The sequence below is a fragment of the Mesoplodon bidens genome (assembly GCF_964165515.1).
Source record: "Mesoplodon bidens genome assembly, chromosome: 2".
Taxonomy (NCBI): domain Eukaryota; kingdom Metazoa; phylum Chordata; class Mammalia; order Artiodactyla; family Ziphiidae; genus Mesoplodon; species Mesoplodon bidens.
This window is the reverse complement of record NC_138177.1, coordinates 110774220-110788310: the sequence shown is the minus strand read 5'-3', so window position 1 is coordinate 110788310 and position 14091 is coordinate 110774220. Positions and strand designations below refer to the sequence as shown.

General features: G+C 36.7%; 1 protein-coding gene across 1 annotated transcript in view; it reads right to left on the bottom strand.

Annotated features, from left to right (window-relative positions):
• Positions 1-14091, bottom strand: part of COL24A1 (collagen type XXIV alpha 1 chain) — a 400363-nt gene that overhangs the window by 106973 nt on the left and 279299 nt on the right. The window contains exons 33-37 of the mRNA XM_081222837.1: positions 13868-13921; positions 9498-9551; positions 9035-9088; positions 7428-7481; positions 7164-7271 (exon numbers count right to left, since the gene is read on the bottom strand). Of these exons, the coding sequence (XP_081078963.1) occupies positions 7164-7271; positions 7428-7481; positions 9035-9088; positions 9498-9551; positions 13868-13921 (324 nt within the window). The remainder of the gene's footprint in view (positions 1-7163; positions 7272-7427; positions 7482-9034; positions 9089-9497; positions 9552-13867; positions 13922-14091) is intronic.

Sequence of the window (14091 nt, the reverse complement as noted above, 5' to 3'; positions counted from 1 at the left end):
GTGGAGTAGAAGGATGTGTTCTCACTCCCTCTTGTGAGAACACCGGAATTACAATAAAATCAAATCCCATAACTTCTGTGCAGGTGACTCACAAACTGAAGAACACTTATACCACAGAAGTCTACCCACTGGAGTGAAGGTTCTGAGCCGCACGTCAGGCTTCTGAACCTGGGGGTCTGGCAACGGGAGGAGGAATTCCTAGAGAATCAGACTTTGAAGGCTAGCGGGATTTGATTGCAGAACTTCGACAGGACTGGGGGAAACAGACTTCACTCTTGGAGGGCACACACAAAGTAGTGTGCACACTGGGACCCAGGGAAAGGAGCAGTGACCCCCCACAGAGACTGAACCAGACCTACCTGCTAGTGTTGGAGGGTCTCCTGCAGAGGTGGAGGGCGCCTATGGCTCACCGTGAGGACAAGGACACTGGCAGCAGAAGTTCTAGGAAGTACACCTTGTCATGAGCCCTCCCAGATTCCATCATTAGCCCCACCAAAGAGCCTGGATAGGCTGCAGTGTTGGGTTGCCTCAGGCTAAACAACCAACAGGGAGGGGACCAAGCCCCACCCATCAGCAGACAAGCAGATTAATGTTTTACTGAGCTCTGACCACCAGAGCAACAGCCAGCTCCACCCACCAACAGTCCCCCCATCAAGAAACTTGAACAAGCCACTTAGATAGCCTCATCCACCAGAGGGTGGACAGCAGAAGCAAGAAGAACTACAATCCCGCAGCCTGTGGGAAAAAAACCACATTCACAGAAAGATAGACAAGATGAAAAGGCAGAGGGCTATGTACCAGATGAAGGAACAAGATAAAACCCCAGAAAAACAACTAAATGAAGTGGAGATAGGCAACCTTTCAGAAAAAGAATTCAGAATAATGATAGTGAAGATGATCCAGGACCTCAGAAAAATAATGGAGGCAAAGATCAAGAAGATGCAAGAAATGTTTAACAAAGATCTAGAAGAATTAAAGAGCAAACAAACAGAGATAAACAATACAATAACTGAAATGACAAATACACTGGAAGGAATCAATAGCAGAATAACTGAGGCAGAAGAATGGATAAGTGACCTGGAAGACAGAATGGTGGAATTCACTGCTGCGGAACAGAATAAAGAAAAAAGAATGAAAAGAAATGAAGACAGCTTAAGAGACCTCTGGGAAAACATTAAATGCAACAACATTTGCATTATAGGGGTCCCAGAAGGAGAAGAGAGAGAGAAAGGACCCGAGAAAATCTTTGAAGAGATTATAGTCAAAAACTTCCCTAACATGGGAAAGGAAATAGCCACTCAAGTCCAGGAAGCATAGAGAATCCTATATAGGATAAACCCAAGGAGAAACATGCCGAGACACACAGTAATCAAATTGGCAAAAATTAAAGACAAAGAAAAATTATTGAAAGCAGCAAGGGAAAAACAACAAATAATATGCAAGGGAACTCCCATAAGGTTAACAGCTGATTTCTCAGCAGAAACTCTACAAGCCAGAAGGGAGTGGCATGATACACTTAAAATGATGAAAGGGAAGAAACTACAACCAAGATTACTCTACCTAGCAAGGATCTCGTTCAGATTCGATGGAGAAATCATAAGCTTTACAGACAAGCAAAGGCTAACAGAATTCAGCACCACCAAATCAGCTCTACAAGAAATGCTAAAGGAACTTCTCTAAGTGGGAAACACAAGAGAAGAAAAGGACGTACAAAAACAAACCCAAAACAATTAAGAAAATGGTAAGAGGAACATACATATTGATAATTACCTTAAATGTGAATGGATTAAATGCTCCAACCAAAAGACACAGGCTCGCTGAATGGATACAAAAACAAGACCCATATATATGCTGTCTACAAGAGACCCACTTCAGACCTAGGGACACATACAGACTGAAAGTGAGGGGATGGAAAAAGATATTCCATGCAAATGGAAATCAAAAGAAATCTGGAGTAGCTATACTCATATCAGATAAAATAGACTTTAAAATGTTACAAGAGACAAGGAAGGACACTACATAATGATCAAGGGATCAATCCAAGAAGAAGATATAACAATTATAAATATATATGCACCCAACATAGGAGCACCTCAATACATAAGGCAACTGCTAATAGATCTAAAAGAGGAATCGACAGTAACACAATAATAGTGGGGGACTTTAACACCTCACTTACACCAATGGACAGATCATCCAAACAGAAAATTAATAAGGAAACACGAGTGTTAAATGCCACAACACACCAGAGAGATTTAATTGATATTTATAAGACATTCCATCCAAAAACAGCAGATTACACTTTCTTCTCAACTGTGCATGGAACATTCTCCAGGATAGATCACATTTTGGGTCACAAATCAAGCCTCAGTAAATTTAAGAAAATTGAAATCTTATCAAGCATCTTTTCTGACCACAACGGTACAAGAATAGAAATCAATTACAGGGAAAAAAAATGTAAAAAACACAAACACATGGAGGCTAAACAATATATTACTAAACCAAGAGATCACTGAAGAAATCAAAGAGGAAATCAAAAAATACCTAGAGACAAATGACAATGAAAACACGACGATCCAAAACCTCTGGGATGTGGCAAAAGCAGTTCTAAGAGGGAAGTTTATAGCTATACAAGCCTACCTCAAGAAACAAAAAAATCTCAAACAATCTAACCTTACTCGTAAAGGAACTCGAGAAATAAGAACAAACAAAACCCAAAGTTAGCAGAAGGAAAGAAATCATAAAGATCAGAGCAGAAATAAATGAAACAGAAACAAAGAAAACAATAGCAAAGATCAATAGAACTAAAAGCTGGTTCTTTGAGAAGATAAACGAACTTGATAAACCATTAGCCAGACTCATCCAGAAAAAGAGGGAGAGGACTCAAATCAATAAAACTGAAATGATAAAGGAGAAGCTAAAACAGACACCGCAGAAATACAAAGCATCCTAAGAGACTACTACAAGCAACACTCTGCCAATAAAATGGACAACCGGGAAGATATGGACAAATTCTTAGAAAGATATAACCTTCCAAGACTGAGCCAGGAAGAAATAGAAAATATGAACAGACCAATCACAAGTAATGAAATTGAAACTGTGATTAAAAATCTTCCAACAAACAAAAGTCCAGGACCAAATGGCTTCACAGGTGAATTCTATCAAACATTTAGAGAAGAACTAACACCCATCCTTCTCAAACTCCTCCAAAAATTTGCAGAGGAAGGAACACTCCCAAACTCATTCTATGAGGCCACCATCACCCTGATACCAAAACCAGACAAAGATACTACAAAAAAAGAAAATTACAGGGCTTCCCTGGTGGCGCAGTGGTTGAGAGTCTGCCTGCTGATGCAGGGGACACAGGTCGGGGAAGATCCCACATGCTGTGCAGTGGCTGGGCCCATGAGCCATGGCCGCTGAGCCTGCACATCCAGAGCCTGTGCTCTGCAATGGGAGAGGCCACAACAGTGAGAGGCCCACGTACCGCAGAGAGTTAAAAAAAAGGAAAATTACAGACCAATATCACTGGTGAATATAGATGCAAAAACCCTCAAAAAATACTAGCAAACAGAATCCAACAACACATTAAAAGGATCATACACCATGATCAAGTGGGATTTATCCCAGGGATGCAAGGATTCTTCAATATATGCAAATCAATCAATGTGATACACCATATTAACAAATTGAAGAATAAAAACCATATGATCTTCTCAATAGATTCAGAAAAAGCTTTTGACAAAATTCAACACCTATTTATGATAAAAACTCTCCAGAAAGTGGGGACAGAGGGAATCTAGCTCAACATAATAAAGGCCATATATGACAAACTCATAGCAAACATCATTCTCAATGGTGAAAAACTGAAAGCACTTCTTCTAAGATCAGGAACAAGACAAGGATGTCCACTCTTACCTCTATTATTCAACACAGTTTTGGAAGTCCTAGCCACGGCAATCAGAGAAGAAAAAGAAATAAAATGGATACAAATTGGAAAAGAAGAAGTAAAACTGTCACTGTTTGCAGATGACATGATACTATACATAGAGAATCCTAAAGATGCCACCAGAAAAATACTAGAGCTAATCAATGAATTTGGTAAAGTTGCAGGATACAAAATTAATGCACAGAAATCTCTTGCATTCCTATACTGTAATGATGAAAAAACTGAAAGAGAAATTAAGGAAACACTCCCATTTACTACTGCAACAAAAAGAATAAAATACTTAGGAATAAACTTACCTAGGGAGAAAAAAGACCTGTATGCAGAAAACTATGACACTGATGAAAGAAATTAAAGATGATACCAACAGATGGAGTGATATACCATATTCTTGGATTGGAAGAATCAATATTGTGAAAATGACTATACTACCCAAAGCAATCTACAGATTTAATGCAATCCCTATCAAATTACCAATGGCATTTTTACGGAACTAGAAGAAAAAAATCTTAAAATTTGTATGGAGACATAAAAGACCCCAAATAGCTAAAGCAGTCTTGAGGGAAAAAACGGAGCTGGAGGAATCACACTCCCTGATTTCAGAGTATACTACAGAGCTACAGTAATCAAGACAATATGGTACTGGCACAAAAACAGAAATACAGATCAATGGAACACGATAGAAAGCCCAGAGGTAAGCCCATGCATCTATGGTCAACTAATCTATGACAAAGGAGGCAAGGATATACAATGGAGAAAAGACAGTCTCTTCAACAAGTAGTGCTGGGAAAACTGGACAGCTACATGTAAAAGAGTAAAATTAGAACACTCCCTATCACCATACTCAAAAATAAACTCAAAACGGATTAGAGACCTAAATGTAAGACCAGACACTATAAAACTCTTAGAGGAAAACATAGGAAGGACACTCTTTGACATAAATCACTGCAAGAACTTTTTTGATCCACCTCCTAGAGTAATGGAAATAAAAACGAAAATAAACAAATGGGTCCTAATGAAACTTCAAAGCTGTTGTACAGCAAAGGAAACCATAATCAAGATGAAAAGACAACCTTCAAAATGAGATAAAATATTTGCAAAAGAATCAACAAAGGATTAATTTCCAAAATATATAAACAGCTCATGCAGCTCAATATTAAAAAAACAAAGAACCCAATCCGAAAATGGGTAGAAGGCCTAAGTAGACATTTCTCCAAAGAAGACATACAGATGGCCAAGCCAGATAAGGATACTACAAGAAAAAAAATAATTTCAGGCCAGCCAATATCCTTGACAAATAGAGATGCAAAAATTCTCAACAAAATACTAGCAAACTGAATTCAATAGCATATTAAAAGGACCATACACCATGATCAAGTGGGATTTATTCCAGGTATGCAAAGGTGACTCAAAAATCTGCAAATCAGTGAATGTGATGCACCACATTCCCAGAATTAAAGAAAAAACCATACGATCATCTGAATAGAAGCAGAAAAGGTCTGGAAAAAATTCAACAACCTTTCATGATAAAAAGTCTCAACAAATTGGGTACAGAAGGAATGTACCTCAACATAATAAAAGCCATATATGAAAAACCCACAGCTAACATCATACTCAAAAAGAGCTTTTCCTCCAAGATCAGGAACATGGCAAGTGTGACTGGAAGTCCAAGCTTGAGCAATTGGGCAAGAAAAAGAAATAAAAGGCATCCAAGTTAGAAAGGAAGAAGTAAAACAGAAGTAAAACCATGTCTATTTGCAGGTGACATGTTAATATACAGAAAATTCTGAAGACTGTACCACAGAACTGTTAGCATTAATAAATGATTTCAATAAAGTTGCAGGATACAAAATCAACCTACAAAAAGCCAGTCATATTTCCACACACTAACAACAAATTATCTGAAAAAGAAATAAAGAAAATAATCTCATTTACAACAGCATCAAAAACAATAAAATACTTAGAATAAATATAACCCAGGAGGTAAAATATCCATACACTGAAAACTAGAAGACACTGATGAAAGAAACTGAAGAAAATACAAATAAATGGAAAAATATCTCATTTTCACATATTGTTAAAATGTCCATACTATCCAAAGCAATCTATAGATTCAGTATAATCCCTATCAAGATTCCAGGCACTTTTTTTTCTATCAAAATAGAAAAAAGCAATTCTAAAATTTTCATGGAACCATAAAAGACACCGAATAGCTAAAACAATCTTGAGAAAGAAGAACAAGGCTGGAGGCATCACACTTCTTATTTCAGACTATATCAATACAAAACTATATTAACCAAACCAGTATGGTACCAGCATTAAAACAGACATATAGACCAAAAGAACAGAATCAAGAGCCCAGAAATAAACCCATGCATATAAGGTCAACTAATATTTGAAAAAATGTGATCATATACACACACATATATATGTTCTCTATGTATACAATGTAATATTATTCAGTCATAAAAAGAAGGAAATTCTGCCATTTGAAACAACATGGATAGACCTTGAAAGCATTATGCTTGTGAAATAAGTCAGAGAAAGACAAACACTATGATCTCATGAGTATGTATTACCTAAAGAAACTCATAAGAACTCATAGAAACAGAGTTGTTTGGTGTTGCCAGGGGTGAAGAGATGGGGAAAATAGGTGAAGGTGGTCAAAGGGTACAAATTTCCAGTTATAAGATGAGTAAGTTCTGGAGATCTAATGTACAGCATGATGACTACAGTTAACACCACTGTATTGTGTACTTGAAAGATGCTAAGACAGTAACTCTTAAAAATTCCCACCACACACACAAAAAGGCAACTATGTGAGGCGATAGATGTGCTAACTAAACTTATTATGGTAATCATCTAGCATATTTATGCATAACAAATCAACAGGTCATGCACTATAAACTTATATAACTTATATAATACATGTCAATTATGTCGCAATAAAGTGAGAAAAAATGAAGAAGTTCAATAGCATGTGTGACACATGGGAAAAGTATCTTTTTCCCTTGGATGTTAGGAAGGCTGATAATCAGTCCCTGGTTTGTTCTTTACTCAAACCATAGTTCCACACCTTCAAATACCAAATGGACATATAAGGGGGTCAAGAATGTGTGTGTATGGCTTACACTTGTGTGTGTGTGTGTGTGTGTGTGTGTGTGTGTGTGTGTGTAGAGGACTGAGTTCACTGAGTATTGAACCCAGCAGTACTCACCGGAGGACCCATTACACCTGGTCCACCCAGGGGCCCTGTGGTCCCTGGTAAGCCTGTCTCTCCTTTTTCTCCATCCTCTCCAGGAAGTCCCCTTCTTCCTGGGTTCCCCTGTAATCCAGTAAAAATTTTTGAGAAAGGGAAAGTAGTAAAATAATTATGCCATGCAATAAGAGATTTTTGTTGGCACATAAATAATTACGTGTAATATTTGAAAGATTTCTCGAAAACATCTACCTTAATCATAATGTTAAAAGTATAATTTACCTTTACTCCATCTTTACCCTGGAGACCTTCTTCTCCAGCAGCTCCTGGTTCACCCTATTTGGTAGCAGAAATGTAAGATTTATTATTTCACTAAATCATTTATCTAAATTTATTTTTTGCCCCTGGTATCTATAGAAGTAGCAGGTTTATATACATTTATTCCGACTTCTACTTTATTTATAAGGAGTATTTGAAAGTATAATGAACATGATTTAATTTGCCTGGAATAACTCTGAAGGTGATTTAAAGCACAATAAATTCAAACAAAAGATGGTCTCAGAATATTAATAACTTTTAGATAATTAAAAGTAATATGTATTCATTTGGTAGCTTTGGATATTTAGACAGCTATACCTATGTTTCTTAGTTCAAAGACTGTAAATACTGAATTTCATAAAATTATAGTATCTTGCTTTTCTTAATTTACATGGATTAATACAACTTAATTCAGTTAAAGTCAGTGTACCAGATTTTTTTTTTTTTTTTTTTTTTTTTTTGGTACGTGGGCCTCTCACTGTTGTGGCCTCTCCTGTTGCGGAGCACAGGCTCCGGACGCACAGGCTCAGTGGCCATGGCTCACGGGCCCAGCCACTCCGCGGCATGTGGGATCTTCCCAGACCGGGGCATGAACCCGCGTCCCCTGCATCGGCAGGCGGACTCCCAACCACTGCGCCACCAGGGAAGCCCTGTACCAGATTTTTAAGGTCTGTATTTTTTCCCTTACAGAGAAGAGGCGACTATTAAGGCCCTGGTATATTTGGAAGTTGTCTTCTAGACAGAGAATTTGTAGAAATGTAGAGCCACAATTTATGAAGCTATTAAAGTAGTACTGGCTGTCTTGCCACCTGAGCTATTTAAAAGTAAATTAATCAGTGCATCTTCGCAGTTGCCCATTGCTCCAAACTGCTGACACTTCCATTACCCTGACCTCATACTTCCCACCCCCCTGAAAAAAAAAAAGGGAAAATGAACAAGAAAGAAATCGAATGCAAAATACATCTCCCAACTTTACCTTTTAGTAAACAAATGTCTCTTAAAATTATCTTGGTCCCTGTTATCTTGGAAAAAAACTTACCATGGCTTAAATTAACCACTGTCTATATTAGAATAACTTCTGTAAGCTATCTCATCACAACTATCTACAATTGTTTTTGTCTACAAAAATCTACAATTATTTCTTTGAATCTTGTTAACTTTGCATGACTTTAGTTTTTTGTTGTTGTTTTTCTAAACACAAATTAGATTTCAATGTCTGTCTGTCTTGTTAGGTCTGGAAATAGCATGAGAGTTGATCACCAGTATTTGTGAATTTCTTCTTCATGCTAACATTAGTGACAATCACAGTGACTCCACACATTTTGCAAGGATTCTGCTGAGTACATCTGATTCTGAGAAAAAGGATGTGTGTGGTTAGGACTCTCAATGCTACTAAATTACAATGTGAACAGGGTTTAGCATGCAGCTTTTGAAATTATGAAATAAAGACAAACATTTTCTATAATGCACCAGAAAAGTTTATTATACAATCTTTGAAGTCTTTAGGCTGAGTTTTGAGTCTCTAAAATAGGAGGGCCAGTGCATTAAAATGGTTTCTAGTAGGCACATACCCATAACCCTGGCTCCCCAGCCACTCCAACACTGCCTGCAGGTCCAACATCTCCCTGAAGAAACAAAGGGAAAGATTAAACTCTTTTCTACTAAAACTGCATGTCTATTAGTTATGGAGGGTATATCATGAAGACAGGGGTTCCAAAACACTATTTTTTCTCTTCTTCAGATTAATTTATTTATAATATTTTGCTTTTTCATTTGTATTCCCCCCATATATAGCCATATATATGTGTGTGTGTATAGATATACACACACATACTTATCTTCATATATAGAGAGACAAATAATATTTTTTTCTGAGTAATATTTTATTCTGACTCATTTGAGAACACTTTCCATTTTTATCTGCTGTCCTTTATCTGCTTCCAAGATGGTGGCTGTTTGCTAAAATATTGCAAACATTGGTGAGTCAATGGTGAAAGTTTAGAGACTTTCTCCTTTACTATTTAGGAAGATTACCTTTGCACCTGGCTCGCCTTGCAGACCAGATTCTCCCTCAATACCTGAAGGTCCCTAGAATAGAATGATTCGACACATTGTTTGTACACATTCCTTCACCAACATAAAGGCAATAACAACCTCATAAGAAGATGGAAGTAATTTTCAGCCTAAGGAAGGGGTATCTATGTCCAGGAAAGGATTTTTGCTGCTCCTTTATAAACTTCATGGCATAAGACCAGATAATTTCTGGGACCGTTTAACAGTTCAAATGCTAAAACAACGTCACCAGAAATCAGGACTGCTTAGACCAGTTTCTTCTAATCCTTCCTCTCATCCTTTAATCTTTGGTCAAGACAAACTACTTCCCATTTCCTCTTCTAATTTTCTACCCTCATACCCTTACTATTCTCTGTGTTTTTCACTTTTTATTCTTCCCATCTATTTATGTTGATCCCTCTTGGAATACAATTCTTGAGAAAAAATCCATTTTCTTTATTGGTTTTATAAAATATATCACACAAAGAAGATATGAATTATATATATACATATATATGGCATTTTTTCCCCACACCCCTTTTATGGGTGGGTCCAGTTGGGAAGACTTTGGTTGAAGCTTTTATCTTGAAAACATATAACTTCTTGCAATCTCTGGCTATTTATAAGCTTCGAGCTCCTATAATTGCCGTTGTATTGTTTTTTTGTTTTTTTTCTCTTGGACACATTTATCTTGTTTTTGAGAATACTATGCCTGCCTCTCCCTTCTCGACTTCCTCGCTCTCTTCTCTTACTCTATGTGTGTGTATGTATGTATGTGTACTTATAAACACACAATTATAAATACATACATATGCATTCTATAATCCCCATGTTTTCAGAGTAGAGGGGTAGTTTAAAGCCATTAACCTATGATACTATCTTGACCAGAAGTTTCCTGTTTGCTTTCTGTCTTCCAGGGATTCCTCAATAGTTCTGATCCATGGGTGATAACTTTCCTAATAATTATTAGAGATTAAAATATCTCTTATGTTGTTACAGTATTTTAGATGAGAAGTTCAATTTTCCATTTTGACTCAGCTTCCACAATACAGACTTGCTTTGCTTTTTCCAAAATAAAAGCTATACGGGCACAATAGGACAGATGGACTTATAATGAAAAGTCCCAGCCCCATTCCTCAGAGGCAACTACTTTATAAAATAATTTGTTTTTAGTTCTCCTAATGGTTATTTCTATAACCAAGATATCTACCTCTAATTCTTGATGTGTTACCTTGCTAAAAGTTTAGTTCCCTTAAAACTCCCTCCATTTTGCCATCATTTCACCAATTTTTAAATAGTTATATTATTTAAAATTTTCTGTTGGTTACCTTTGTGACTTTACTGTTATAAGAGGCAGTGTATTACAGTACTTAAGAGGAAGGACTATGAAGTGAGACTGCCTGAGTTTCTGCTCTGCCTCAGAAATGACAGAATTTAATATCCTAACCTAAGGTTAAAATTCTCTTTTGAGAGAATTCCAACTCTCTGAGGACTTCTTCCACATCAAAATTGCTTTTAATCTCCTAGACCTCGTCTATTCCCCAGTTTCACCCAATCTGTCAGCTCCTCTTGGCTTCTTTTATTCTTAAGCTAAATCCAATAGTTGACCTTCTGATCTCTGTGGTACCTCTTTTCTTATGCCAATCTTGGATAAGCGCTTTCAATTGCCTTCTCCATTTCTATTCCCAGTTGAACATCAATGGAAAAATTACACTCTTGTGCAAAGTGGCTTCATTACATATTGAGAGGCATAGTGACTAAGAGAATGGGTTGCAGAGAGAGACTCCCTAAATTTAAATGTGGGCTCTACCACTACTACCAACTATTGCTCTTGAACAAGTTGCTTAACCATTTCATGGCTTAGTTTCCTCATCTGTAGAATGAGGATAATTGCATTACCTCATGGGGTATTGTGAGAATTCATTAATATGGTAAAGTACATAAATACTGCTAGGAACATAGAAAGTTCTCTGAAGTTGTTACCTATTATTAACATCATTATTATTAATATAATGCAAATTCAAAGTCTCCTACTTCAGTTTTACTTTTAATAAGGTATATCTGCTTTTACGTGTCTTTAGTCATTTCCCTCTTCCATTATCCTCAACCACTATTCTAAACCAGCATATTTTCCTCAACAGAAAATATGCTCAACCCCTACTCCTTATCATGACAGATTCTTGTCTCCTACCCTGTTAAAAAAAATTTCAAGTTATGAGGTATGACTTTCCTCTGCTTTTTTTAGACTCAGAGGAAGGATGTGGCATAGTATAGGTTTTCAGCATTGGCTTTTGAATCAGATGTGGATTCAAAGCCAAGGTCTGCTACCTGTTAACCATTTACCTTGGGCAGAGTAGCAGATTATGACTAACATTCTTCTTTTCTTGTCTCAGGAAAGGATATTGCTATCCATCCTGTTGAAATCTGGAAATAATTTTTGACTTCTCTTTCCCATTTACTTTCCATATCCCACAAATATGCAGGCTCTCCAGAATTTATGTAACAAACATTTCTCAAATACATCCCCTTCTTACTTATGCTGACTACTTTAGTTCAGACCTCCATTGTTTCTTAACTAGTTGAATACAACAGCCTTTTAGAAGGTATATATGTCTGCACTCTTGTCTTCTCAAATACATCTTCCTTGAGGCTGCTAAAATGATCTTCCAAAAATACAAATCTGACTTTATCACTGCCCTATGTCTACCTCACAATGACTTACTGTAGCCTGTAAGATGAAAAGTTCAAGCTTCTTAACAGAGTATATAAGATTTTTCGTTTGATCTAACCATTTCTCTGTAATTTCATCTATCATCACTCCTTGTTTTGACTTTAAGCATCAAAGAATCCATACTGACTCATGTTTGCATGTTCCTACTCATACTACCCCTTTTTCGGGAATCGCCATATCCTTATTCCCTCTTTTCATATGGCTAACTCATACTCATTCCTTAAAACTCATTACCCTCCCCCTGCCTCAACACAGACAAGTCTTCTTTTTCCCCTTATCCAGGTAAGGTTACATACTCATTGCTGTACTCTTATAATGCCCTGTGAATGTCTCCATCATTGGGTCTAACAGATGGAAGTATAATGATCTTTTACATGATTATCTTCTGGAATAGATTATAAACTGCTAAAGGAGTCAGGGACCATATCTCAGCCACCCTTGGACTCCCAGTGGATACACAGTACACAGCAAGAAAGCATGGCATAATCGTGGAATTAGAGGAGGAGTAAAGTTCTATTGGAATGTGGTTGAACAGGTCTGCAGACATTAGACAATGCAGAACATTATCATGTTAAGAAATTGGCATTTTATTAAAGGCTATGAGAGCCATTGAAAAATTTCAAGGACAAGAATGATATGACAAAGGCAAACTGGCCACAAGTAGCTAAGGAATAATGGCAGTTGGAGGAGACATGGAATTAGAGCAGAGGACTGGAGCACTGGCAATGGGGACGGAAAGGAAAGGATGGAGGTGAGACATTAGTGGGAGCTTATTCAAAGGGAAAAGATAGCTGATTGAAGGAATAGGAGTCTAGGATGACTCTCAGTTTGGGGTTACTGGGCATAAGGGATATCTTTCATGAGATGAGAATAAAAAGAGGAATAACAGTGGGAAAGCGATGGGTTTGGTTTAGATATTTTGAATTTGAGATGTTTGTGGGATACCTAGGTGCATACATAAAAGACAATGGGAAATCAATAACTGGAGCCCCAAGGAGAGAGGCATGAGTTAGAGCTATCAAGCTAAGACCTATCAGAATAATATTGGTAATTACAGTCTATGTGATAATATGACTGTAAGCTGAGGAAGAGGAAGGACAGCTTCCCATCAAGACTGAGGCTAATCAGAAGGTAAAAAGCAGAATCAAGGGGGAGCAGTTTCACAGAAGCCAAGGGAGGAGAGAATTTATGCCTAATTTTTTAGGGTTAAAGTTAACAAACAAAAGAAATGAAGTAATTGGATTTTATAATTATAACAAGTATGGTTTATTATTCTAAAATATATCTTGAGTAAGAGTTACTTTTCAATATTCTTCTATAATGGAGTGAAGGGTTATCAAAGTTAACTCTAAATCAGTGAAGGGAAAGTTTTATTCACTTTTTGTTCTCTCATTTAAATGAACTGTTAAGGGAATTTTATATGCATAAAATTAGGTTCATACAACAGTCATCCCTGGTTTTAATAGAATTTTAGGTTTTATTTCCTGAATATGAAACAAAACACTATAAAATTATTCTTCAAAATATATATACCTAAGATATCAACTTAACCTTAAGAGGAGTCTTACAAAAAGTACTGAGTATTGATGAACTAACAAGAAAGAGCCCCAAGAAAAATTACCTCAGCACCCATTTCTCCAGGAGGTCCAGCATCACCCTGCAGTCCTCGTGGTCCCTATATTAAAACAACATTTAGGCTGTTAGAATTAAAATGTACTCTATATTTCAATTAACATATGCATAAATTATATCATATGTAATATAACACATAATACATTTATCAATGTATTACTTTACTCTCTGTATAAAAAAAATTAAATCTTTAGTTGATTCATCTTTTTTTTT